The sequence below is a fragment of the Narcine bancroftii genome, chromosome 7 (genome assembly GCF_036971445.1).
Source record: "Narcine bancroftii isolate sNarBan1 chromosome 7, sNarBan1.hap1, whole genome shotgun sequence".
NCBI lineage: Eukaryota > Metazoa > Chordata > Chondrichthyes > Torpediniformes > Narcinidae > Narcine > Narcine bancroftii.
Window position 1 is genome coordinate 211,355,820 of NC_091475.1, and position 24,084 is coordinate 211,379,903.

General features: G+C 49.1%; 1 protein-coding gene across 8 annotated transcripts in view; it reads right to left on the reverse strand.

The window, feature by feature from the left end:
* LOC138739667 (arf-GAP with Rho-GAP domain, ANK repeat and PH domain-containing protein 1-like) overlaps positions 1-24,084 on the reverse strand; it is a 200,240-nt gene that overhangs the window by 155,564 nt on the left and 20,592 nt on the right. The window contains exon 1 of one of the 8 annotated variants that reach the window (XM_069892188.1): positions 2,216-2,276. The exons of 6 other annotated variants lie outside the window; for them this stretch is intronic. Coding sequence is in view for 1 of the 2 variants with exons in the window: in XM_069892192.1 (XP_069748293.1) it covers positions 2,235-2,254 (20 nt within the window). In the remaining variant the exon portion in view is untranslated. Of the gene's footprint in view, positions 1-2,215; positions 2,277-24,084 lie in introns of those variants that run through there. One more of the 8 variants, XM_069892192.1, reaches the window with a different exon arrangement.

The window sequence follows — 24,084 nt, forward strand, 5'->3', positions numbered from 1 at the left end:
ATTGGTGAGCTGAGACACTGAAGGGATGTCAAATGCAGAATACAGCCACAAAAAATAGAGAGAACAGAGTTTCTATAGCAACCCATTAAATCCAGAATCTCCTCACAGCTGATGAAGCTTCTCCCAATCCACCAGCCCTGCTCTCCACAGCTAATCCAGGCACAGCAAGATCCCACAAACAGCACTGCAATGACAGAAGGCACTCTGCCTGGGAGGGGTACCCCAGAACCCCATTGAGAAGCCCGTGTCACCATTACGCCGCTGGTGATCCACGTCCAAATCCTGCGCTGTCCATAAGTTTTCACGCTCTCCCCATGTTGAGTGGGTTTTCCCCAGGGGCTCCAGTTTCCTCCCATCGTTCAAAACGTGCCAGGGGTTAATGGGGTGTGATTGGGCGGCACGGACTCGTGGGCCGAAAGGACCTGATACTAAAATTAAAACATAATGGCTGTGGGATGTATTATGTGGGAGCGTGGACAATTAAATTTTTTTAATTTAGACGTACAGCACGGTAACAGGCCATTTCAGCCCACGAGTCCATGCCGCACAATTACACCCCATTAACCCCTGGTAGGTTTCGAATGGTGGGAGGAAACTGGAGTCCCTGGGGAAAACCCACACAGACACAGGGAGAATGTACAAGCTCCTTACAGATAGCACGGGATTCGAACCCCGGTCCTGGTTGCTGCCGCTGTAACAGCGTTGCGCTAACCGCTATGCCAACCATGCAGCCCTACGTGCAGACTTGGGACAGCAGAGACACAGTGCTACTCAGCAGGGTCCTAATGCTCGTGGCTCCATACATGCTCTTAACAGCCTGTTGAAGGGGCTGGTGGTGTGTGTAAGTAAAATCCTTCAACTGCAGGGTCTACCCTGTATTTGGCAGTGGCAACAAAGGGTTGCAGACTCGGGGGGGCATCAGGGCTTCAGAAACAGGGAGAACATCCCCCTCCCCTCTTGAGAAGCAGAAGTCAGGGAGACGACCCTCCAGCAGGATGGTGACCACGGCGGCGGACCGACGAGGGGCTCAGCGGCTGAAGGACCTGCACGGGCTTCTGGAGACTGGCTTGTGGGAACCAGGGATCGGAGCCAGGATTCCAGAGGATGCTGAGGGCAAGAAAGGCCCCCAAAGGGGTCTCAGGCACTGAAGGGTCCCTGGTCACATCAGGGGTTTTAATCTGGAGCTCGGGGCGGCCCACGGATCAGACAGGAAGCCGGTGCAGCTGCGGGAATCGCTGGAGGTGAATCCACAGACATTTGGTGATTCTGAAGGGACTCTCCTCGGCTTCTCTTTCTCTTGTATTGTAAGGGGCGCTGGGCGATGATAATGGCGACCCTTTGCCTTATGGCAGGAAGAAGGCAATTCCGACTAAAATTACCTGTCCTCTACTATGACAATAAAGGAATCTTTAATTGAAACGGATCACTCGCTGTAACCTGTGTCTCTGCACTGGGTTTCATTCTGCTGTACATGGGTCGAGAGGCACAGACGCTGGAACTGCAGAACAAAACCATCTGCTGGAAGAACTCACCCAGCAGGCCAAGCAGCATCCATGGGAGAGAAAGACAGACGAGTCTGATGAAGGATCCTGACCCCAAATGTCTAAATCTGAATAGAACATTCCAGCACAGAACTGGCCCTTCAGCCCACATTATCTTTAAACCTACTCCATGGTCAATCTAACCCTTCCCTCCCTCACCCCCATAACCCTCAATTTTCCTTACTTCCATGGGCCTGTCCAAGAGCCTTTTGAATGTCCCCTATTGCACCAGCCTCCACCATCACCCCCAACCATGCATTCCAGGCCCCCAACACTCTCTAAGACTTAACCCCCCCACCCCTCCCCTCCCATTCTTTCTCTCCTGCAGGCGCTGCTCAACCCCACTGACTTCCTCCAGCAGATTGTTTGAGCTGGTAGACTTGCACGATAAACAGAACTCCTCGCTGCACCTCAACCACATGTGACAAGGAAAGTAAACTTGATTCCCATCGTTACTCAACCCACACAATGAGACCCCGTCAGGCGAGACAAACCGTCCCTAGGGTTCGCAGGAGAGCCCCCCCCCCCTTCAAGACACCGGTGGTTGCCTGCCATTCACAGCTTCCCCAGCAGCTCGCAGAGGGCGAGAGCTCAGATGTTTTCTGCTCTCTCCGCAGGAGAGATCTTTCACCGAACAGCCCATCAGATCAGGGGACATTTCATATGTCACACACCTCAGTTCCCGCAAGTTACCTCCTGACCTCGAATCCCATGCTACTTTATTCCTCTTGGCTGGTGTTCCCGCTGCAGCAAGTGAGAATTTCACTTTTAATCACCTCACTCTTGCAAAAGGGGAACTGGAAGAATCTCTCCAGCCTTTGAGGAACTAATACCATGTGCGCCCTGCAGTCACAGAGGGACCTGTGCTCCTTCATACACACAACCCCGAGGTACGTGGAGGGGAAAGGCTTCTTGGACCAAATGTAGGCCAGTGGGGCCAGCCCCGAACCCGTGGACGAGTTGGGCCAAAGGGCCAGTCCTGCGCCGTGTGGCTCCACAGCTCGGGAAACCCACACAGGTTTCACAATCGGCATCAGATGCACACACACGGTGCTCAGCGCCCAACCAACAGCTGCACAGGCAGCAATTTCAACCAAATTCAATCTCTTTTGGGGAAAAGAGAAGGGAATAGCACCTAGACCAGTGGTCCTCAACCTTTTTCTTTCCACTCACATCCCACTTTAAGTAATCCCTATGCCATCGGGGCTCTGTGATTAGTAAGGGATTGCTTAAGGTGGGATGTGGGTGAGAAGAAAGAGTTTGAAAACCACTGTTTGAATCGTCCCTCATGGACTCGTTATGTGCACGGTTTCAGAGCTCCAAAGGAAATGGACCCATGACAATTTATATCAAGCAAAATATTTCAGTAACAATTGGGTCTAGAGCAGTGATTCTCAACCTTCCCTTCCCACCCACATCCCACCTTAAACAATCCCTTTCTAATCACAGAGCACCAATGGCGTAGGGATTACTTAATGTGGGATGTGAGTGGGAAGAAAAAGGTTGAGACCCACTAGCCTAAACATTGGGGTTCAGGTCCTCAGATCCCTCAAGGCCACTGTGCAGGTTGATGAGGCGCGTGGTACTCTGGCCTTCGATAGTCGGGGGATAGAATGAGTTGAAGATCCGAGAAGTAATGAAGGAGCTCTATAAAATTCTGGATCGACCACACTTAGGAGCGTTGCGTTCAGTTCAGAATGAGTTGGTGCTTCAAGAAAGCAGCCTTCATCATCAAGGACCTCCACCACCCAGGATGTGCCCTCTTCACTCTCCTCTCATCGGGAAGGAAGTGCAGGAGCCTGAAGACGAGCATCCAGTGGCGCAAGGACATTTTCTTCCCCTCTGCCACCGGATTCCTGAACGGGCAACAAACCACGGACACGACCCCACTTTTTTTTCTCTTCTTGAACTCGTTGTTTACTTTTGTAAATCCTGTATTGATGGAATTTTGCTCCTTGTACTGTACCATACTTCTGCTGCAAAGCAGCAAATTTCATGGCCCGTGCTCACAGCAATAGCCCTGGCTTAGATTCTGAGTTCCTGCTGCCTCATTGCAGGAGGGATGTGGAAGCGATGGATTTACCAGGACGTTGCCAGAATTGGAGAACGTGTCTTATAAGGAAAAGGTCGACTTTCCTGTTCGAGACAATGGAGAATGAGAGGCCACTTTTATAAAGGGGACATTTAGGAGACTAGAAATGAAGGAAAAGAAAATCCTTCCTCAGATGCTGAGCAGCTTTTGGCCTCGAGATTGCAGCATCTGCAGTCTCTAGAATACTATCTGCGCCATTCAGAGACATTCTGAGAGGCAAGGTTGGCACAACGCCGTTACAGCGCCGGCGATCGGGACCAGGCTTCTTCGAATCCCCGCGCTGTCTGTAAGGAGTTTGTACGTTCTCCCTGCGCCTGCGTGGGGTGTTCCCCGCTACGGTTTCCTCCCACCCTTCAAAATGTACCGGGGGCTAGGTTAATGGGGTATAAATTGGGCAGCACGGACTCGGGGGCTGAAATGACCTGTTACCGTGCTGCAGGTCTAAATTTAAAAATTTAGATGTACACCTGAAACCACGGTTATGTGTACTGTTGTTACAATCAATGTTCATGGAACGCGTGGTATTCCAACCCGGTTCAGGCCCTGCAACTTATTTCACAACAGTAAAATCCTTCCCTCCCTCACACCCATAACCCTCTGTTTTTCTTACATCCATGGGCCTGTCTAAGAGTCTTTTAAATGTCCCTAGTGTACCAGCCTCCATCACCACTCCTGCAAGGCGTTCCAGGCCCCCACCACTCTCTGTGCAAAAAAAACATATCCCTGATGTCTCCCCAAAACTTTTCTCCACTCACCTCATACAGGTGTCCTCTGGTGTTTGCTACTGGGAAAAAGGTGCTGGCTGCCCACCCAATCTAGGCCCCTCACCATCCAATACACCTCTATTTCAACACTCCAAAGAGAAAGGGAGCAGCCCGGTTGGCGCAACGCTATTACAGCACCAGCGATTTGGACCAGGGTTCGAATTCCCGCGCTGTCTGTAAGGAATTTGCACATTCACCCCGCGTCTGCATGAACTTTTCCCGGGGGAGGGTTCCGGGTTCCTCCCACCCTTTGAAACGTACCGGGGTGGAGGCTGCAGGTTTATAGGGTGCAATTTGGGCGGCACAGGCTCATGGGCCGAAATGGCCTGTTACCGTGCTGTAGGTAAAGCCAGCGCTCTGTCAACCTAGCCTCAGTAGGCGTATACGTTCCATGCTGCGCCGCTCTGTAACACAGCGCATTGCGATTGTGGACAGCTCAAAAGGCAAAAGCAATTCAGGATGTGAGAGAGTCATTTACAAAGGGCCACAGAGAAGTTGTGCCCTGGGATTATCAATACTGGGAGTGGAGTTTGGAGGCATGATAACTTTCACTTAGAGTTTGCATTTGAGATCATCCAAAGGTGACAGTTTAGTTTACGACTGTAATTTGTACAAAGGGCATTCCAAGTTCCGAGTTATTGTCAGGATACAAATATGAAATCGCATACAACCTTGAGATTTTTTCTCCTGCGGCCCAGGCAGAATTTCTACTTATCAGTCGTGAAAAAAAACAACTGTACTCAAAAGAAAAAAACATTTAAACAAAAGAAGGAACTATCGAACATTACAGCACAGAAACAGGCCCTTTCGACCCTTCTAGTTGATGGCAAATTTTTTCTGCCTAGTCCCATATCACTCCATACCCCTCCCATCCAAATTCTTTTTAAATGTTAAAATTGAGCCCGCATTCACCACCTTAGCTGACAGCTCGTTCCACACCCCCACTGTGTTATGTTCCCCTTAAACTTTTCCCCTTTCACTCTTAACCCATGTCCTCTGGTTTGTATCTCACCTACCCTCACTGGAAAAAGCCGATCTACATTTACTCTGTCTACCCCCCTCATAATTTTAAATGCTTCCATCAAATCTCCCCTCATTCTTCTACGCTCCAGGGAATAAAGCCCTAACCTGTCTAACCTTTCCCTGTAACATAGTTTTTGAAGTCCGGGCCACATCCTAGTAAATCTTCTCTGCACTCTTTTTATCTTATTGATATCCTTCCTGTAGTTTGGTGACCAAAACTACAAATTTGACCTCACCAATGTCTTAGACAATAGACAATAGACAATAGGAGCTGGAGTAGGCCCTTCGGCCCGTCGAACCAGCACCGCCATTTTACAGATCATGGCTGATCACTACCATCAGTACCCCTTTCCAGCCTTATCCCCATAACCCTTAACTCCTTTGCCCACTAGAGTCTTATCTAACTCTCTTTTGAACATAATCAGCAAATCTGCCTCTACCACCCTCTGTGGCAGAGCATTCCACAGATTCACACTTCTCTGGGTAAAAAAATGTTTTCTCATCTCCGTCCTAAAGGGCCTACCCTGTATTCTTAAACTATGCCCTCTAGTCCTCGTCTCCCCCATCATTGGGAACAAGTAATCAGACTTCACCTTGTCTATCCCCCTGATGATTTTGTATACCTTAATCATGTCCCCCCTCATCCTTCTAAACTCCATTGGATACAAGTCCAGTTTTTCTAGCCTTTCAGCATATGTCAACCCCGCCATCCCTGGAACTAACCTTGTAAATCTGCGCTGCACACCCTCTATAGCTAGTATGTCCTTCCTCAAAATTGGAGACCAGAACTGGACGCAATACTCCAGGTGGGGTATCACCAGGGCCCTGTACAACTGCAGAAGGGCATCTCTGTTCCCCAATCATGCCATTTGCCTTCTTCACAGCTTTCTGAACCTGCATGCTAGTCTTCAGTGACCGGTGAACAAGTACTCCCAGATCCATTTGCTCCTCCCCACTCCCTAGCTTGTCTCCATTTAAATAATACTCAGCTTTCCTATTATTGCCCCCAAAATGTCTTATACAACTTCACCATAACATCCCAACTCCTTACTCAATACTTTGAGTTATTAAGGCCAATGTGCCAAAAGCTATTAGGGAATTATGATTTTGTATTCCCAGATCCCTGTTCTATTGCACTCATCAGGGCCCGACCATTTACCATGTACGTCCTTTCTTGGTTTGTCCTTCCAAAATGCAACCCCTCACACTTGACTGCATTGAATTCCATCTACCATTTTTCAGCCCATTTTTCCACCTGGTCCAGATTCCTCAGCAAGGTTTGAAAACCTTCTTCACCGTCCACAACCCCTCCAATCTTAGTGTCTTCTGCAAACTTGCTGATCCAATTTGCCACATTATCATCCAGATCATTGATATAGATGACAAACAACAATGGTCCCAGCACTAATCCATGAGGCGAACCACTCGTCACAGGCCTCCAGTCTAAGAAGCAATCATCCACCTCTGGCTTCTCCCGTCCAGCCATTGTCGAATCCAGTTCGCTACTTAACCATGAATGCCAAGCGCCTGAACCTTCCTGACTTGTCAAAGGCCTTACTACAGTCGATGTAGACAACATCCACAGCCTTTCTTTCATCAACTCTCCTTGTGACCTCCTTGAAAAGCTCTACAAGATTGGTTAAACATGACCTACCACGCACAAAGCCATGTTGATTATCCCTAATCAGTTTCTGGTTGAAGGGAGGGGGTTGGGGGGAGAGTGGGGGTGGGGGGGGGGGGGGGGGAGTGGATTTAGAGGAGGTTTTTCTTTCTTTTGTATCTCTACTCTCTTTTTTCTTTTTTATAAAATACCACAGGCATTTAGATTACATTTGAAATATTGTGATATGTTTGCTAGTGGTTTTATATTAAATCAAATATTAAAAAAACAGAAAGGAGCCTCTACTCTTAAAGACCCCACCACCCAAATTGTCCCCCCTTCTCCCTGCTCCCACAGGAAGGAGATCCGGGAGTCTGTACAAAAACAGCTTCTGTATCGCCACCCGATTTCTGAACAGAGAATGAACCCCAGGCATCACCTCACCTTTTTCTATTTTTTGCACTTTTTGTTTTAGAATTTGTATTTACGGACCTTCTAGTTCATAGTGATTTTGCACCTTGTTTCTGCAGTTACTGCTGCAAAACTGCGATTCCCATCTGCAGCCAACACAAGGATGCAAGAAGCTTCCCAAATGGCTCCCTGCTCCGGAAAAAGGCCAGGCAGTAAGTCAGCCTGAGTAAAGTGTGTGCATTTTAACTAAGACAGGCGAAGATTGGCCTTCATAAATCCAAGTACTGAGTACAGGAGCTGGGATCTTATACAAGACATCAGGGAGGCCAAATTTGGAGGATTGTGTGCAGTTTTGGTCACCGAACTACAGGAAAGATGCAGAGTGTGGAGAAGATTTACTAGGATGTTGCCCAGACTTCAGGAACTGAGTTACAGGGAAAGGTTAATAGGTTAAGACCAATGTTCCCTCTCATTTTCAGTCGACAGTGTGCACAGAATTCTTATGTTGTGCAAATTTCTTTTCCCCCGTGACAAAGGTACGGGCGCACTGAATCTGAAACAGATCTTCGTCAGCTTTACAATATGAACATGGCTGCAGCTGTACAAACAGGAACGGGAGAGGTGAGAAGATGTAAATTAGTGAGGTGCGAATGTGGTATTTAAAGAACTGACCAAATAGTTAACAGAAACAGATAGCGAAGAGATTATTTTCAATAAGTAAATTATTAATTACTACGTTATTTTAGGTAACTGGTCTTTTGGCCCCGCTTGAGTTTCCTTTGTGTGGTGCTTGCAAAACGAGAGTGTGCGGGCATTAGAGGGAACAGTGGTTAGGACTGGAGGGGAGATCTGGCAGAGGTATTTAAAATGATGAGGGGGACAGACAGAGTCAATGTAGATCAGCTTTTCCCATGAGGGCCTGTTTTCTGTGCAGTAGCATTCTATGCTCGATGAGTTACAAACCAGAGGACGTGGGTTAAGGGTGAAAGGGGATACATGAGGGGGGAGCGAGCGGAGAGGGTGTGGGCAAGCTGCCAGCTGAGGTGGTGAATGCGGGCTCAATGTCAACATTTAAGAAGAATTTGAACAGGTACAAGGTCGGGGTGCTGGACAGTGGGACTCGGGAGAATAATAGTTTGGCACTGAAGGACCAAAGGGCCTGCTTCTGTGCTGTTCTAAGGATAAAAAAAAGAGTTCATTTTAATTATTTGGCAGCACTGACAATATTCTGCAAGAAGTGATACTGGAGGTCATTCCTGTTCTACCAGAGACAATGATATTTTGAATCCTGTGTCACCAGATCGCCACAGGGCCTTCTTCAAAAAATTCCTCAACATTCTTTCTGAAAATAACCCTGTGCCACAGGGCTCCCCTGCTTCCTTCTGTGCGCATGTCCCGTTTCAACCGAAGCAGTGATTATTAGAAAGCTCATTTGTCTTTGCATGCAGGGCATACTGAGTAATATTCCATGGGACAAGGTCCAGTGGAAAAAGAAAACAGTCACATGAGGTCATTTCACGCCGTGGATTGACGTCCTCTATCCCCACTTGCATCCCTGATGTCAGATTAAACCGGGGGGGGGGGGGAACAACAGCAGTTTCTAGTTGTGGTCCTCAACCTTTCTCTTTTCACTCACATCCCACCTTAAGTATTTCCTCTGCCATCGGTGCTCTGTGATTAGTAAGGGATTGCTTAAGGTGGGAAGCAAAGGTTGAAAACCACTGCTCTAGACCCAATTATTACGGAAATATTTTGCTTGAGAAAAATGGTCATTGGCCCATTTCATTCGGAGTTCTGAAACCGTGCACATAACAAGTCCATGAGGGACAAATTGTTATACAGAGAATTGGCCGTTATTGAATGAAGATCTACCGGGACCAATGCCTGAAGAGGGCGCACAAAATCAGTGATCCGGTGCGGACTCGAAAGGCCAACATGGCCTGTTTCCGCTCCGTAAATGGTTATATGGTTAGATGGTTAATTAAAACAGAGGTTTTCAAACTCACAACCCACCTTAAGCAATCCCTTACTGATCATAGAGCACCGATGGTGTAGGGATTACTTAAAGTGGGATGTGAATGGAAAAAGGTTGAGAACCACTGGGTTAGAACATAGAACACAGTACAGGTCCTTCAGCCCACAATATTGTGCTGACTTATGGAAAACTACTTCACAACCCTCCCTTCCCTCAAATTCATAATCCTCTATTTTTCTACCTTCCATGGGCCTGTCAAAGAGTCTTTTAAATGTTCCTATTGTACCAGCCTCCACACGCCCATCACTCTGTACATCAGCCAATCTCAATCTTTTGCTTGGCTTTGACTCCCCATCCCAAGACTCTGCTCGAGGTTTATGGCCCCTTTCCCTATAAAGCTCTCTAACAGACTACAAAAAAACACATTTTTTTAAAATTTATGTTACGCGAGGTAAAAACAAGATTTTTGCTTAAATGTGTTTTGCCCCTGAGTTGAGAAATGGCAGCTCTGGAGGGAAAAAAAAATCTATCCCTGCCATCTCCCCCAAACTTTCGTCCCCTCTCCTTGTACAGGCATCCTCTGGTATTTGCTACCATCACCCTGGAGAAAAGGTGCTGGCCGTCCACCCTATCAATGCCCACCATAATCTCATTGACCTCTATTAAATCCCCCTCTTGTCCTTTGTCTCTCCAGGCTCTGTCATCCTTTCTCCGCGAGACGTGTTCTCTAATCCTGGCCACTTCAGGGCGGATCTCCTCTGCACCTTCTCCATCACTTTTGCGCCCTTGCAGTAATGGGGAGACCAGAATTGAACCCAAGTCCAAAGTGCCCAAAGTGCTGGAGAAACTCAGCAGGCCACGTAGTGTCAGCAGGAAATAAAAGGGAGTTGACATTTCGGGCCTGCACCCTTCGTCAGGGGTGTCAAAAAAATCAGACAGATGTCAGAATAAAGGAGGGGGGCAACCTTTAATGGGGAGGTAGTGGATAGCTGTGGGAGGGTAGCTGAGAATAGGGAGGGAGGGTACAGGGCTAAGAGTTATGTGTTATTATGCATGTATAATAAAGAACTACATTTCCCAGTAGGCGACACACACAGTTGGCTCGGGGAACAAAAGCAGATGGCAGGGGCATTGTTGGTTCAAGCAGCTCGAAAAATCAAGTTGCATAAGTGTTAAAACCAACGCAAGGTTGTTGTTCTTCAAGGAACAAACATCACAGGGTCCATGCAAGGAGACGTGTCTCCCAACCAGATCCAGGCAGAGGGAGGGACACCTCAGAGGAGGAACCGCGTGGATCGGTGACCACCAGCTCCAACTCATGGTCGTGACCGGTCAGTACACAAAAAGGCCCAGCACATGTAGAAAAGGAACCTTTCATTCGGATTTTCACAGAAAGACAAATACTAGCACAGCAAATGCAAGCAACACAGACCAGAGATTGATGGAGAGCTGCTGAGTGAAAAGAATTCGCCACAGAATGTTATATGGATATAATGACTTTTTTAAAAAAGGGGAGTGATGTGTTATTATGTGTGTTTAATAAAGAACTACATTTCCCAGTAGGTGAAGCGCACGATTGTCGCGGGGACAAAAGTAATGACAAACGTTGAGAGCGTTGTTGGTTCAAGCAGCTCGAAAAATTCTTCTTCAAGGAACAAACATCACAGGGTAGCTCTCTGATAGGAGAAGGAAGTGAAGAGGGTGGGGAGCTGGAAGAAGGGAGACAAAGGTAGAGGGAAAGAGAGAGACCGCGGGGGGAAGGGGTTCACAGAAACTGCAGAGGTCTACGTCAATCCCGTCTGCTTGGAGAGGGTCCAGACCGAATACAAGGTGTCGCTCCTCCAATTTGCGGGTGGCCTCAGTCTGACAGTGCATGATGCCAGGGACAGCCATGTCAGTGAGGGAATGGGGCGGGGAATTGAAGCGGGTGGCCGCTGGAAGGTCCATGCTATTTCGGCGGACAGAGCCGAGGTTCTCAATGAAGTGTCGACCCCTGCAGGTTCACATCTGAAATGTTGCTTCACTTGGAAGGACTGTCTGGAGCCTCAAATGGTGGTGAGGGAGGAGACGTGGGTGCAAGCGGAGCGTCTCCTGCGGTCACTGGGGTGGGAAGGGAGGAGTAGGCAGGGGACGAGGTGGGAAGGAATGAGTGGATGAGGGAGCAACACCCATCTAATGCGGAGAGGGGAGGGGGAGTTGTGTCGGGTGGTGAGATCACGTTGTAGGTGATTGAACCTGCAGAGAATGGGTGGGGTGGTAGATGAGGTCAAGAGGAACCTTATGCATCTAGGGCGAGAGGGGCTCAGGGCAGTTATGTGGAAAAATGGAGGAGATGCGGGGAAGCACTGAGGTGAGGGGAAGCCACACTTTTAGAAGAAGGAAGTCATCTCAGATGTTCTGGAATGGAAGACTTCTTCCTAGGATGAGATGCAACAGAGGCAGAAAAATTGAGAGAAAGGAATAGAATCCTTACAGGAGGAGCAGGAACGTGATATTGAGGCTTTATACAGCACTGGAGAGACCTCACGTGGAGGATTGTGAGCAGATTTGGGCTCCTCGTTTAAGAAAGGATGTGCTGATGTTGGAGAGTGTTCAGAGGAGGTTCACAAAGATGATTCTGGGAATGAATGAAATGAAGAACATTGGCTTGTATTCATTGGAATTTAGGAGAATGGAGGGAGGGATCTCACTGAGACATTTTGAAAGGCATGGACAAAGTAAACCTGGTCTGCACAACCAACAAATTCCACAGATTCACCGCCCTCTGGCTGAAGAAATTTCTCCGCATCCCTGTTCTAAGTGAGGTCACTTGCCAGACCCAGCCCAGCTTTAGATCATCCGAAAAGAGTCATCACGATGAACTGAACAATAAACAGGCCTTCTGGCCCAACTCGCTCAGACTGGCCAGGGAGCTGCGTTTGGCCCACATCCCTCTCAACCTGTCCTAGCCATGTACCTATCCAAATGTTTCTTAATCGCTGCAATACCACCTGCCTCAACCACTTCCTCCAGCAGCCTGCTCCACACACCAACCACCCTGTGTAAAAATAGTTCAAGTTTATTTGCCATCCAATTGCACAACTACAATTCGACAGAATGATGTTCTCCAGGACTCAGCGTGAAACAAACACATAACCAGATATAACACACACACAAGGCAAACAATACCGTACACAGACCAAATATACAGATATAAAAATAAATATTGTTTAATAAGTAGCAAAGTCTTGGATGGTTCGTGTGAGCAGTTCCTTTGGTCGTTCAGCATTCTCACTAAGAAGCCGTTCCTCAGCCTGGTGAGGCTGGCCCTGATCCTCCTCTATCTCTTCCCCGACGGAAGCAGCTGAAAGATGCTGTGTGCGGAGTGGAAGGGGTCCTCAACGATTTTGCGCGCCTTCTTCAGACAACGATCCCAGTAGATCACGTCAATTGGGCGGGGTTATGAGGGCTGGGGAGAGGCAGGGAGCTCCCGGTGGTCCTCTCTGCACTCTAATGCTTCTGTGGATTGACCTCTCATCCACCTCAATACGAACTGTTCGTTCCCATTTTTCTCTCGTCGTGGCCTTCTATACATCAGACTGACTGGACGCAGACTGGGATTTCGCTTCACTGAGCACCTTCGCTCAGTCCGCATCGACGACGGGATTTTGCCACTGGCCGAGCATTTCAATTCCATGCCCCACTCCTGCACCGTTGTCTGCCCTTGGCCTCACGCACGGCCAAACCAAGGCCACCCACAAACTGAAAGAGCAGCACCCAATATCCTGTATGGGCCCTCTCCAACCGGGTGGCAGTAACATCGACTTCCCCAGTTTCTGTTAGCACACCCCACCCCCATCTCCTGATGTCTCCTTTCCTCCAACTCCCCTACCCCTCATCCCCCCTCCCCCCTCAGTACCTCTCCTGCTGCTTCAAAGTTATTGTCCGAGTACATGACATCACATATATCCCCGGGATTCTTTTGCCCATGGGCCAGGCAGAACTTCTACTCATCAGTAGGAAAATACCACACCAATGTCTGCAGACACCAGGATCGAAGCAAAAACAAGATGCTGGAGAAACTCAGCAGGTGAGACTGTGTCCTTTATGTAGCAAAGTTAAAGATACAGAACCAACGTTTCAGGCTTGACCCCTTCATCGAGATATATTCTACTGCCTGCTTTTAGCTCATACTTTGACGAAGGGCTCAGGCCTGAAACGTTAGTGATAGATATTTGCCTCCTCTAGACACTGTGAGACCTGCTGAGTCCCTCCAACACTTTTGTGTACTGTGTATCCTCATGTAATCGGTGAATTTCTTGGATCACATTTTCGGACTGAGAAAGGGGGAGTCGACTTTTACTCGGGTCAAACATTTGACATCGTAACCACCTGTGTCGTTCAAGGCATCGGGAGCTTGGATGGCTGGGACCAGGTGGTGCGCCAGCAGCCCAGGCTTCTGGAGCTTGGATTGGCAGGCGGCCAGGGCGAGGATCGGCGGTCCGGAGCTCAGGTGGTCGGCCGTAGCATCGGGAGCTCCGAGAGGTGAGCAGCCAGGGCGAGGGCCAGCTGTTGGGGCATTGGGAGCTCGGATGAATGGGAGATTAGGGCTAAAATTGGGGGATGGGGTCGACTTTTAGACAGATTATACAACAAAACCCATTTTGGGGCCAAAAATATAAGCGGGAAGGGGTAGGGGTGTGGTCGGATGGAGACGGAATACTGGAACACACAGCCGGTCAGGCAGCATCCATGGAGAGACAAGACTGGTGCATTCCCAGCACTTTCTGTTTTGATTACAGGCTCCCAGCATCTGCCTCATGGTCCGTAACCCCGCTCTCCATAAGGTCCAGCCGTCCCCAGTGACCAGTCTCACTAGGTGACACAAGCGTCCTACCCACACGCGACCCACAGAAGTGCCTGTGAAGGCGCCGTGTGAAAGGGTCAGAGGTCATTAGCCCATGCTTGAAACCATGCCAAAAATCTGGAGAGCTGAATGCCAGCCTCCTGCTGGGATGTTGAACCAGACTGGCCTGCCAATATACTCGTTTGTCTCAACTCACCCTATCCCTTTCACCCTCAATCCCTCAGTCACACATCACACAACATACCCCTCGGCACAAATCATCCATGCTAACCAGGTGGGAATTTTAGGCTAGACCAATTGCTTGCATTTGAACATAGAAACATAGAAGATAGGAGCAGGAGTAGGTCATTCGACCCTTCGAGCCTGCTCCGCCATTCAACGAGATCATGGCTGATCTTAAAGTTCAGTACCCCGTCCCCGCCTTCTCTCCGTAACCTTTAATACCCTTATACTGAAGAAATAGATCTAATTCCCTCTTAAATAGATTTAATGAACCTGCCTCTACTGCCCTCTGTGGGAATGAATTCCACAGATTCACCACCCTCTGGGTCAAGAAATTCCTCCTCATCTCAGTACTAAATGGTTTGCCTATTATCCTCAAACCATGGCCCCGGGTTCTGGATTTTCCCATCCTTGGAAACATCCCATCTGCATCCATTCTGTCCACTCCTGCCAGAATTTTATATGTCTCTATGAGATCCCCTCTCAATCTTCTAAACTCCAGCGAGTACAATCCCAATTTGCGCAATCTTTCCTCCTAAGTCATTCCTGCCATTCCAGGTATCAGCCTGGTGAATCGCCTCTGCACTCCCTCCATTGCAAGAACATCCTTCCTTAGATCAGGTGACCAAAACTGCACACAATACTCCAGGTGGGGTCTCACCAAGGCCCTGTACAGCTGCAGTAAGGTATCCTTGTTCCTATACTCAAACCCTCTTGATATGAAGGCCAACATACCATTTGCCTTTTTAACCGCCTGCTGTACCTGCATGTTTGCCTTCAGAGACTGGTGTACAAGTACCCCTAGGTCTCTCTGCACTTCCCCATCTCTTAATCTATTGCCATTCAAATAGTAATCTGCCCTCCGGTTTGTATTACCAAAGTGGATAACCTCACATTTATCCACATTGTAGTGCATTTGCCATGGATCTGCCCAGTCCCTCAATTTATCCAAATCACACTGGAGCTTCCTGACCCCCTCTTCCGTGCACACAACCCCTCCTAGCTTAGTGTCATCTGCAAATTTGGAGATATTCCATCCAATCCCCTCATCCAGATCATTAACGTAAATTGTGAACAGCTAGGGTCCCAGTACAGATCCCTGTGGTACCCCACTGGTCACCGCCTGCCACTCAGAAAATGAGCCATTTATCCCAACTCTCTGTCTTCTACCTGCCAGCCAGTTCTCAATCCACATCAATACCTTGCCCCCAATCCCATGAGCCTTGATTTTGCATGCCAGTTGTTTATGCGGGACCTTATCGAAGGCCTTTTGGAAGTCCAGGTACACCACATCCACTGGCTCTCCCCCATCTATTTGACCTGTCACCATCTCAAAGAATTCCAATAGATTTGTCAAGCACGATTTACCTTTTGTAAATCCATGTTGACTCTGTCCGATCCCTTCTCTGATACTCATATACTCCACTATTACATCCTTAATAATGGATTCCATCATTTTGCCCACTACTGATGTAAGGCTCACTGGCCGATAATTCCCCGCTTTTTCTCTACCCCCCTTTTTTAAATAGTGGGGTAACATTAGCTACCCTCCAATCCATGGGTACTGATCCTGAGTCTATCGAGTTCTGGAAAATAATTCTAGACCAAAAATATCTAGACCAATATGTCGAGGAACCAACTCGGGAGCAGGCCATTTTAGATTGGGTATTATGCAATGATAAGGGGCTAATCAACAATCTTGTTGTGCGAGGCCCTTTGGGTAGGAGTGATCACAATATGATCGAATTCTCACTCGACATGGAGAGTGAAGAAATTAAAACCGAGACTAAGGTCCTGAATTTAAATAAAGGGAATTATGATGGTATGAGACGGGAGTTGAGCAAGATTGATTGGGGGGTGTTTATGGGGGGATGACGGTGGATAGGCAATGGAAAGCATTATGCTGACTCCATATAAAGCTACTCCACAATCCAGTGGTTCTCAGCCTTTTTCTTCTCACTCACATCCCACTTTAAGTCATCCCTCTGCCATCGGTGCTCTGTGATTAGTAAGGGATTGCTTAAGGAGGGATGTGGGTGGAAAGAAAAAGTTTGAAAACCACTGTTTTAATCGTACCTCATTAACTCATTATGTGCACGGTTTCAGATCTCCAAAGGAAATGGGCCAATGACCATTTATCTCAAGCAAAATATTTCAGTAACAATTGGGACTAGAGCAGCGATTCTCAACCTTCCCTTTCCACCCACATCCCTCCTTAAGCAATCCCTTTCTAATCACAGAGCACCAATGGCAGAGGGATGACTTAAAGTAGGATGTGAGTGGAAAGAAAAAGGTTGAGAACCACTAGAACATAGCACAATGCAGCAGAGTACAGGCCCTTCGGCCCTCAATGTTGTGCTGGCCCATATATATCCCCTCCTTTAAAAATTACTAAACTCTCCCTACTAAAAGTCTCTTAAATGCCCCCAAGGTTTCATCCTCCACCACCACCCCCAGCAAGGCATTCCAGCCCCCCCCCACCAACTCTCTGCGTAAAAGAAACTTCCCTCCCTTCACTTTGTACATGTCCCCTGGTGTTTTTGATCCTGTCTATTTGGCATTTGCATCCTGCAGAGGAGAGTTTAACTGTCCTCTCCATCAATGCCTCTCAGCATTTTGCAAACTTTCCCTTCAGCTTCTAGAGGAGAAGTCCCACCTTCTCTAACCTCTCCAGTAGAGGGAACATACCTTGCATGCGTTCATCTGCAGAGCAAATCGGCCCAGGGATCTACACATCAAAATACTGCAGGGTTGGAAGGAGGGGTCAACAATCGCTTCAAAAGTGAACCTTTGGGGAGAATGAAGGTCTAGCCTCCCTGGACACCATTCCACCCCATACCAATCTCAACCCTTCCCCTCCCCGTCCACCTCTTGGGAGTCTGAAAGAATCGCTGATCTTCCTGGCATCTGTCCAAGGCGCTTCACATAATCAATGCTTAATCTGTGATGCCTTATCTGAGGCGCGCTGGTCTCTAGAAAGATCGCCAAGATCGGAAAACAAGCGGAAGTAGATTGCAGAAACCAAAAGGTACTTTGCAGTGGGAGTGACTTAGAACAGAGAAGATTACAGCACAGAACAGGCCCTTCAGGGCTCGATGTTGTGCCCGCCTATTTATTCCTATCAACAAAAAAAATAAACCCTTCCTATCTCAAAAACCTTCTATTTGCCCAAGAGTCCCATAAACGCCCCCCCAATGTTCCAGCCTCTACCACCACCCCCTGGCAAGACATTCCAGGTCCCCACAATTCACGGTGTTAAAAACTTACCCTTGACATCTCCCCTACACTTCCCTCCCTTCACTTTGTACACACATCCTTTGGTGTTTGCTTTTCCTGCCCTGGGAAACAAGTGCTGGCCGTCCAACCCATCTATGCCCCTTGTAATCTTGCTGACCTCTAAGTCTCCACTCATCCTTCTTCGCTCCATAGAGAAAAATCCCAGCTCTGCTAACCTTGTTTCATTAGGCATGTTTCCCAAATCAGGCAACATCCTGGTGAATCTCCTCTGCCCCCTTTCCAGGGCTTCCACTTCCTTCATGCAATGAGGCGAGCAGAACTGAACACTCTATTCCAAGGGTGGTCTCCCCAGAGGTTAACAGAGCCGCAGCATTACCTCGTGGCTCTTGAACTTAATCCCCCTGCTGGGTTTGAGACATCTGGTTCCTTGGCCAGTCGCGTTCATTCTGAAGGCAGTCCTCTCACAGAGATTCACCTTGCCTTGCCCATTGCTGATGCTATGCTTTTAAGTAGCCACTCTCCCACCCTGCCTTGTACTTCCACAAGTAAACACACTCTAACCCCCCCACCGACGGCTCAGTTAGGTCAACGCAATTGGGGTTCGAATCCGGTGCTATCTGTAAGGAGTTTGTACATTCTTCCTGTGTCTCCGTACCTTCACAATTCCCATTTCTCCAGCACTTGGCCTAGTGCTCATTATCCCTGTCCAAACTGTTTGTGAAGTCTCTCTTGGCCTTCAGCACCCACCTCGGGCAGTACGATAAAGATTCCCGCCATTTTCTGGGCAACACATAAACCCTTCCTCAGATCCCCTCTCAGCTTCTCACCTCTGACCTCACACCTTCAGACACCTCTGCCATAGGGAAGGAGCCCCTCCTCGATTACGTTCCTTCCTCTGCCTTCTCCACCTGCCAGAAGAGCAGGCCCAACCTGGGGAACCTCCCTCCCCAGTGCAGTCACATCCTGCCTGCTGTGTGACAATCACGTTGTACTCCTGCTGTGTCCTCACCAACTTGTACTATAACCTCCCTACTCCGGTACACTGTGCCCCTGCAGGGAAGGACCACGTCCGCCCTCTTCGCTGACAATGAGGGCGCCTACAGGGGTCGTTGTGCACCAGGTTCTCTCGCTTCCTCAATTATCCCAAGTCCTCTGCATTCACAGCATCTCTCCCAAAAACCTTCCAAGGTGCATACCCTCACCCTACTGACCCCTTTTCTTCCACCTCCCCTGCCTGTCACCCACACATTCCCTCCAGCACCCCACCCCCCTCTCCCTTCCTCCTCCTATCGGAGAGCATCCTCAGCCATTGCCCCTCTCCACTCCTTTCTCCTCTTCCCTCCCCCCCTCATCTGCATTCACCCATCAAGTCTGTACTCCACCCTCCCCCACCCCCTTTACTCCCCTGCCTTCTTATTCATGCGTCTGCTCGAGTATCAGCCTCCCTGACGAAGGGTTCTGGCCCGAAACGTCGACACCCTGCCGCTTTCCACAGATGCTGCACGACTCGCTCAGATTGTGCATCTCTTGCATGTTCACCGAACGCTCCTCGGGATTGTAAGGGGCTTAGGTAGGGTGGAGGGCCAGCACCTCTCTCCTGGGGCAACAGGAGCAAATACCAGAGGACACCTGTTTAAGTTGATTGATGGAAAGATTAGAGATGACGTCTGATTCAAGAAGATTTTTTGAACGGAGTGGTGGGTGCCTGAATTTCATTGCCGGGGGTGGGAGCGGTGCCTGGAATAGTATGGACATTGACTAGACTCTTAGAAAGGCTCGTGGATGTCATAGAAATTAAGGGTAATAGGTGTGAGGAAGGGAAGGGTAAGATTGTTGTGGTGTAGTCTTACATGGCTGGCACAACATCATGGGCTGAAGGGCCTGGATAGTGCGGTAATGTTCCAAGTTAAACACTAAAGTCTGCAGACTGTAAATGCTGGAGGAACTCAGCTGGTCTCACAGGAGGTTAAGATGTATCATCGAAGTTTCAGGCCTGAGCCCTTCTTCAATGTGTAAACAAATGCAGAAAGGTGTCTCAAAGACTGGAGAGAGAGAAAGGGGGGCAGGAGGGGAGAGGAGAGAGGGCAAGGGGAGCAGGAGAGGAAAGGAGAGAGGAAAAGGGGGCAGGGGAGAGGAGAGAGGGAAAGGGGGCAGGGGAGAGGAGAGAGGGAAAGGGGGCAGGGGAGAGGAGAGAGGGAAAGGGGAGCAGGAGGGGAGAGGAGAGAGAGAAAGGGGACAGGAGGAGAGAGGAGAGGGAAAGGGAGAAGGAGGGGAGAGGAGAGAGGGAAAGGGGGCAGGGGGAGAGGAAAGAGGGAAAGGAGGCAGGGGGAGAGGAGAGAGGGAAAGGGGGCAGGGGGAGAGGAGAGAGGGAAAGGGGGCAGGGGGAGAGGAGAGAGGGAAAGGGGGCAGGGGGAGAGGAGAGAGGGAAAGGGGGCAGGGGGAGAGGAGAGAGGGAAAGGGGGCAGGGAGAGAGGAGAGAGGGAAAGGGGGGCAGGAGAGGAGAGAGGGAAAGGGGGCAGGAGGAGAGAGGGAAAGGGGGCAGGAGGGGAGAGGAGAGAGGGAAAGGGGGCAGGAGGGGAGAGGAGAGAGGGAAAGGGGGCAGGAGGGGAGAGGAGAGAGGGAAAGGGGGCAGGAGGGGAGAGGAGAGAGGGAAAGGGGGCAGGAGGGGAGAGGAGAGAGGGAAAGGGGGCAGGAGGGGAGAGGAGAGAGGGAAGGGGGGCAGGAGGGGAGAGGAGAGAGGGAAAGGGGGGCAGGAGGGGAGAGGAGAGAGGGAAAGGGGCAGGAGGGGAGAGAAGAGAGGGAAAGGGGGAAGGAGGAGAGAAGAGAGCAACAGACCAAAGGTGTGAATTGGGTACAAGAGGAAAGTGAGAATTGATTTTGGCTCTGTGGAAGGAGGCAGGGAAAAGAGGAGAGAGAGAGGGGCGAAAGGATGAGAAAGAGAGAGAGGGAAATAAAAGGAGAAAAAGAGAGAGAAAGAAGAAGAAAGATGGGGGGGGGGGATATTGGAAACCAGAGAAGTCACTGTTAATACCATCCAGTTGGAGAGTGCCCAGATGAAATCTGTTCTAAAATTCATGTTTAAGTGCAGAGTGCAGTTTTGGGTCCGAGTTCTGTTGTTGGTTTGCCCACCTTACCAGCCTGAAGTCCAAATCCATCGACCTCACAAACAATGATGTCAATGTTTTAGCTTCATCTTTCTTCATGAGCTTTCCTCCAGGACATAAGGGCAGGGGCAGTGGAACACAGCTCTGCTCAACAAATCCCCCCACCACACCAGGCCTGCAGTGGACCACCGCTTCATTCAGGCCGGTTTCTAAAGCCAGGCGATGTGAGCCGAGGGATCAACGTAAGCCCAGCGCATCAGAGAGACCACCACCTCTCTCTCTCAAATGGCACTGGAGATGGTGCACTGACCCCTGCGGGTCGATGACACCTCTCGCCATGGCACACACCCTTTGTCCCAACCCTTGCCAAGCTAGTAACCCCCTCACTGTGAGACACCCCCTCTGCCCCATCCCTTGCTAGTAACCCCCTCACCCTGAGGCACCCTCCCTGCCCCATCCCCTGCTGGTAACCCCTTACGCAAACCCCTGCTGGTAACACCTTCTGCCCCAACCCTACCGCTATCACCTCCCTCATTCAGAGGCATTAGCCAGATTCTAACATAAAAAAGGAGTCATGACCACTGCTCCCTTGAAGCTGTGTCCACAAAGGCGCACTCCTACATTTTGCAACCAGCGCACAAAGGAAATGCACGTGCGCACAAAAGGCTAGGGACCTAAATTATGTCGTTTTCATAATTAGACTTCGAAGAATGCATCATTTTAAAACATGCCGATAAATAAGCCATGAGCCAAAATGATCTTGAAACAGTTTCAACATTTACATTTGCACAAGCATTCAGTGCGCACGTACTTTTGTCATGGGAGAGAAAAAAAAAATTGCACAACCTAAGTTTTTTTTTGCGCACGCTGACCACTAAAAATTACAGGAAACATTGATTGTGAACCAACAGTGCGGCTCTTAGCACAGAGAGATAATGTGGAGATGACTTCACGAGGTTGCCGACAAACATCTCAGCGCCAAACACCGATTACACTAAATTTTGTCGGTAATCCGGATGCTCTGCGGCTTGGATTGCAAATTACCTTTACATGATCAAACCATCATAGTCTACGATCTACAGCCCTTAACCTACTATATAGCAAAAAGTATTTGGTCCCATCACCAACAGACGTGTCTGTCTAAAGGAAATTCCTTTTATTCCCCAAATTGAACTCGGACGGCCTGGTTGGACTCAGCAGAGGTCACCAAACCCAACAGCAGGGTGGGTGTTCAAACAGGGATCACTCGGTTGATGGGATCGAAAAGCCCCTAGACTCTGACCAAGGCAGATTTGTATAACGAATGATTTATGAACATGGTAATGAACACAAGTACTTGTCTAGACCCAGTCCTTCATATGGAGCGCAGGTAGGCAACATTTAGAGCAGTAATTATTGAGTTGAAATCTGCCCATGGCAGCAAATTCCAGAGGTTCACCACTCTCTGGCTGAAGGAATTCCTCCGGATCTCTGCTTTAAATAGACACCCTTCAATCCTGAAGTTGTGCCCTCTTGTCCCAGACTCTCCCACCGTGGGGAACAACCTTTCCCTTTCTACTCTGTCCACACCTTTCAACACTCAAAATGTTTCAATGAGATCCCCCCTCATTCTCCTAAATTCCAACGAGTCCAGGCCAAGAGCTGTCAAATGCTCCTCATATGATAACCCTTTCATTCCCGGAATCATCCTCGTGAACCTCCTCTGAACCCTTTTCAATGCCAGCACATCCTTTCTTCAACAAGGAGCCCAAAAACTGCTCACAATCCTCCAATGTGAGGTCCCACCAGGGCCTTATAAAGCCTCAACATCACATCCCTGCTCTTGCGTTCTACTCCTCTTGAAATGAACGCCACCATCACATTTGCCTTCTTCACCACTGCTTGAAGGACCTGTTGCTGTGCTGTAGGACCTTACGATTTAACATTCATTTAGACCAGTGGTTCTCAACATTTTTCTTTCCACTCACATCCCACTTTAAGTCATCCCTCTGCCATCGGTGCTCTGTGATTAGTAAGGGATCGCTTAAGATGGGATGTGAGTGGGAAGGGAAGGTTGAGAATCGCTGCTCTAAACCCAACTGTTACTGAAATATTTGGCTTGAGAAATATGGTCCTTGGCCCACTTCCTTTGGAGTTCTGAAACATAACCAGTCCATGAGGAGCGACTAAAACAGTGGTTTTCAAACATTTTCTTTCCACGCACATCCCACCTTAAACAACCCCTGACAAATCACAGAGCACCGATGGCCTAGGGATTACTTAAAGTGGTACATGAGAGGAAAGAAAAAGGTCGAGAATCACTGATTTAGATTGATGTCATTCTATGAGAGGCAGAGATAACGTGGACAGCCAACACCTTTTTCCAAAGGTAGCATTAAACAATCTTCATGACACAAACTTTCATATTTAAATTCAGAGAGTGGTGGGTGTTTGGAATGTGTTGCCAGGTACAATAGGGAGGTACAATAGGGGCATAAAATACTCAGCTTGCAAGACAAATAGGGACGGAAGGGTTAGATTGATGTGGAGGTTTATATGGGTCAGCTCAACCTCATGGGCTGAAGGGCCTGGACTGTCCCATGTTCTTCGTCATTTGAACATTTGGGACTTGGGGGTTGTATGGAGGGGAAGGGAGGAAAGCTGCAGTCTTTGACCGAACATTGGCAGCATGGTTAGCCAAACGCCATTACATGATCTGTAAAATGGCGGTGCTGGCTCGATGGGCCGAATGGCCTACTCCAGCTCCTATTGTCTATTGTCTATTGACCCGGGCTCGAATCCGGTGCTGCCTGTAAGAAGTTTGTACGTTCTCCCTGTCTCTGAGAGGGTTTCCTCCCATCATTCGAAACGTAAGGGGGCTGGTAGCCGGCACGGCTTTCGTGGGCTGGAAGGGTCTTCTACCATGCTGTATCATTTAAAAAAAAGTTTAATTGACGAGTCCCAGTGCAAAAGTCCAGGGCAACTGAGCCTGTGACATACAGAGAGAATGTCACAGTGTTTCGGGAGCCTCGTGTTGGCGGAGGTGCTACACTGGGACTTCCCTGATCCACCATCACTGTTTCAGTTACGGGGGGGGGGGGGGGGGAGGGGGTGCGGGGGTGGGGTGGCTGTCCCCAGAGTGGCACAGCCTGGCAGCGGGTAGTGCTACTGCTTCACCGCTCCTGGTCCGGTGCTGACCTCTCCCACTGTCAGTGCGGAGTCTGCACACTGTCCTCAGTGGGGTGGGGGATGCCCTGGTTTCCTCTCACGTCCCAAAGACGCGCAGGTCG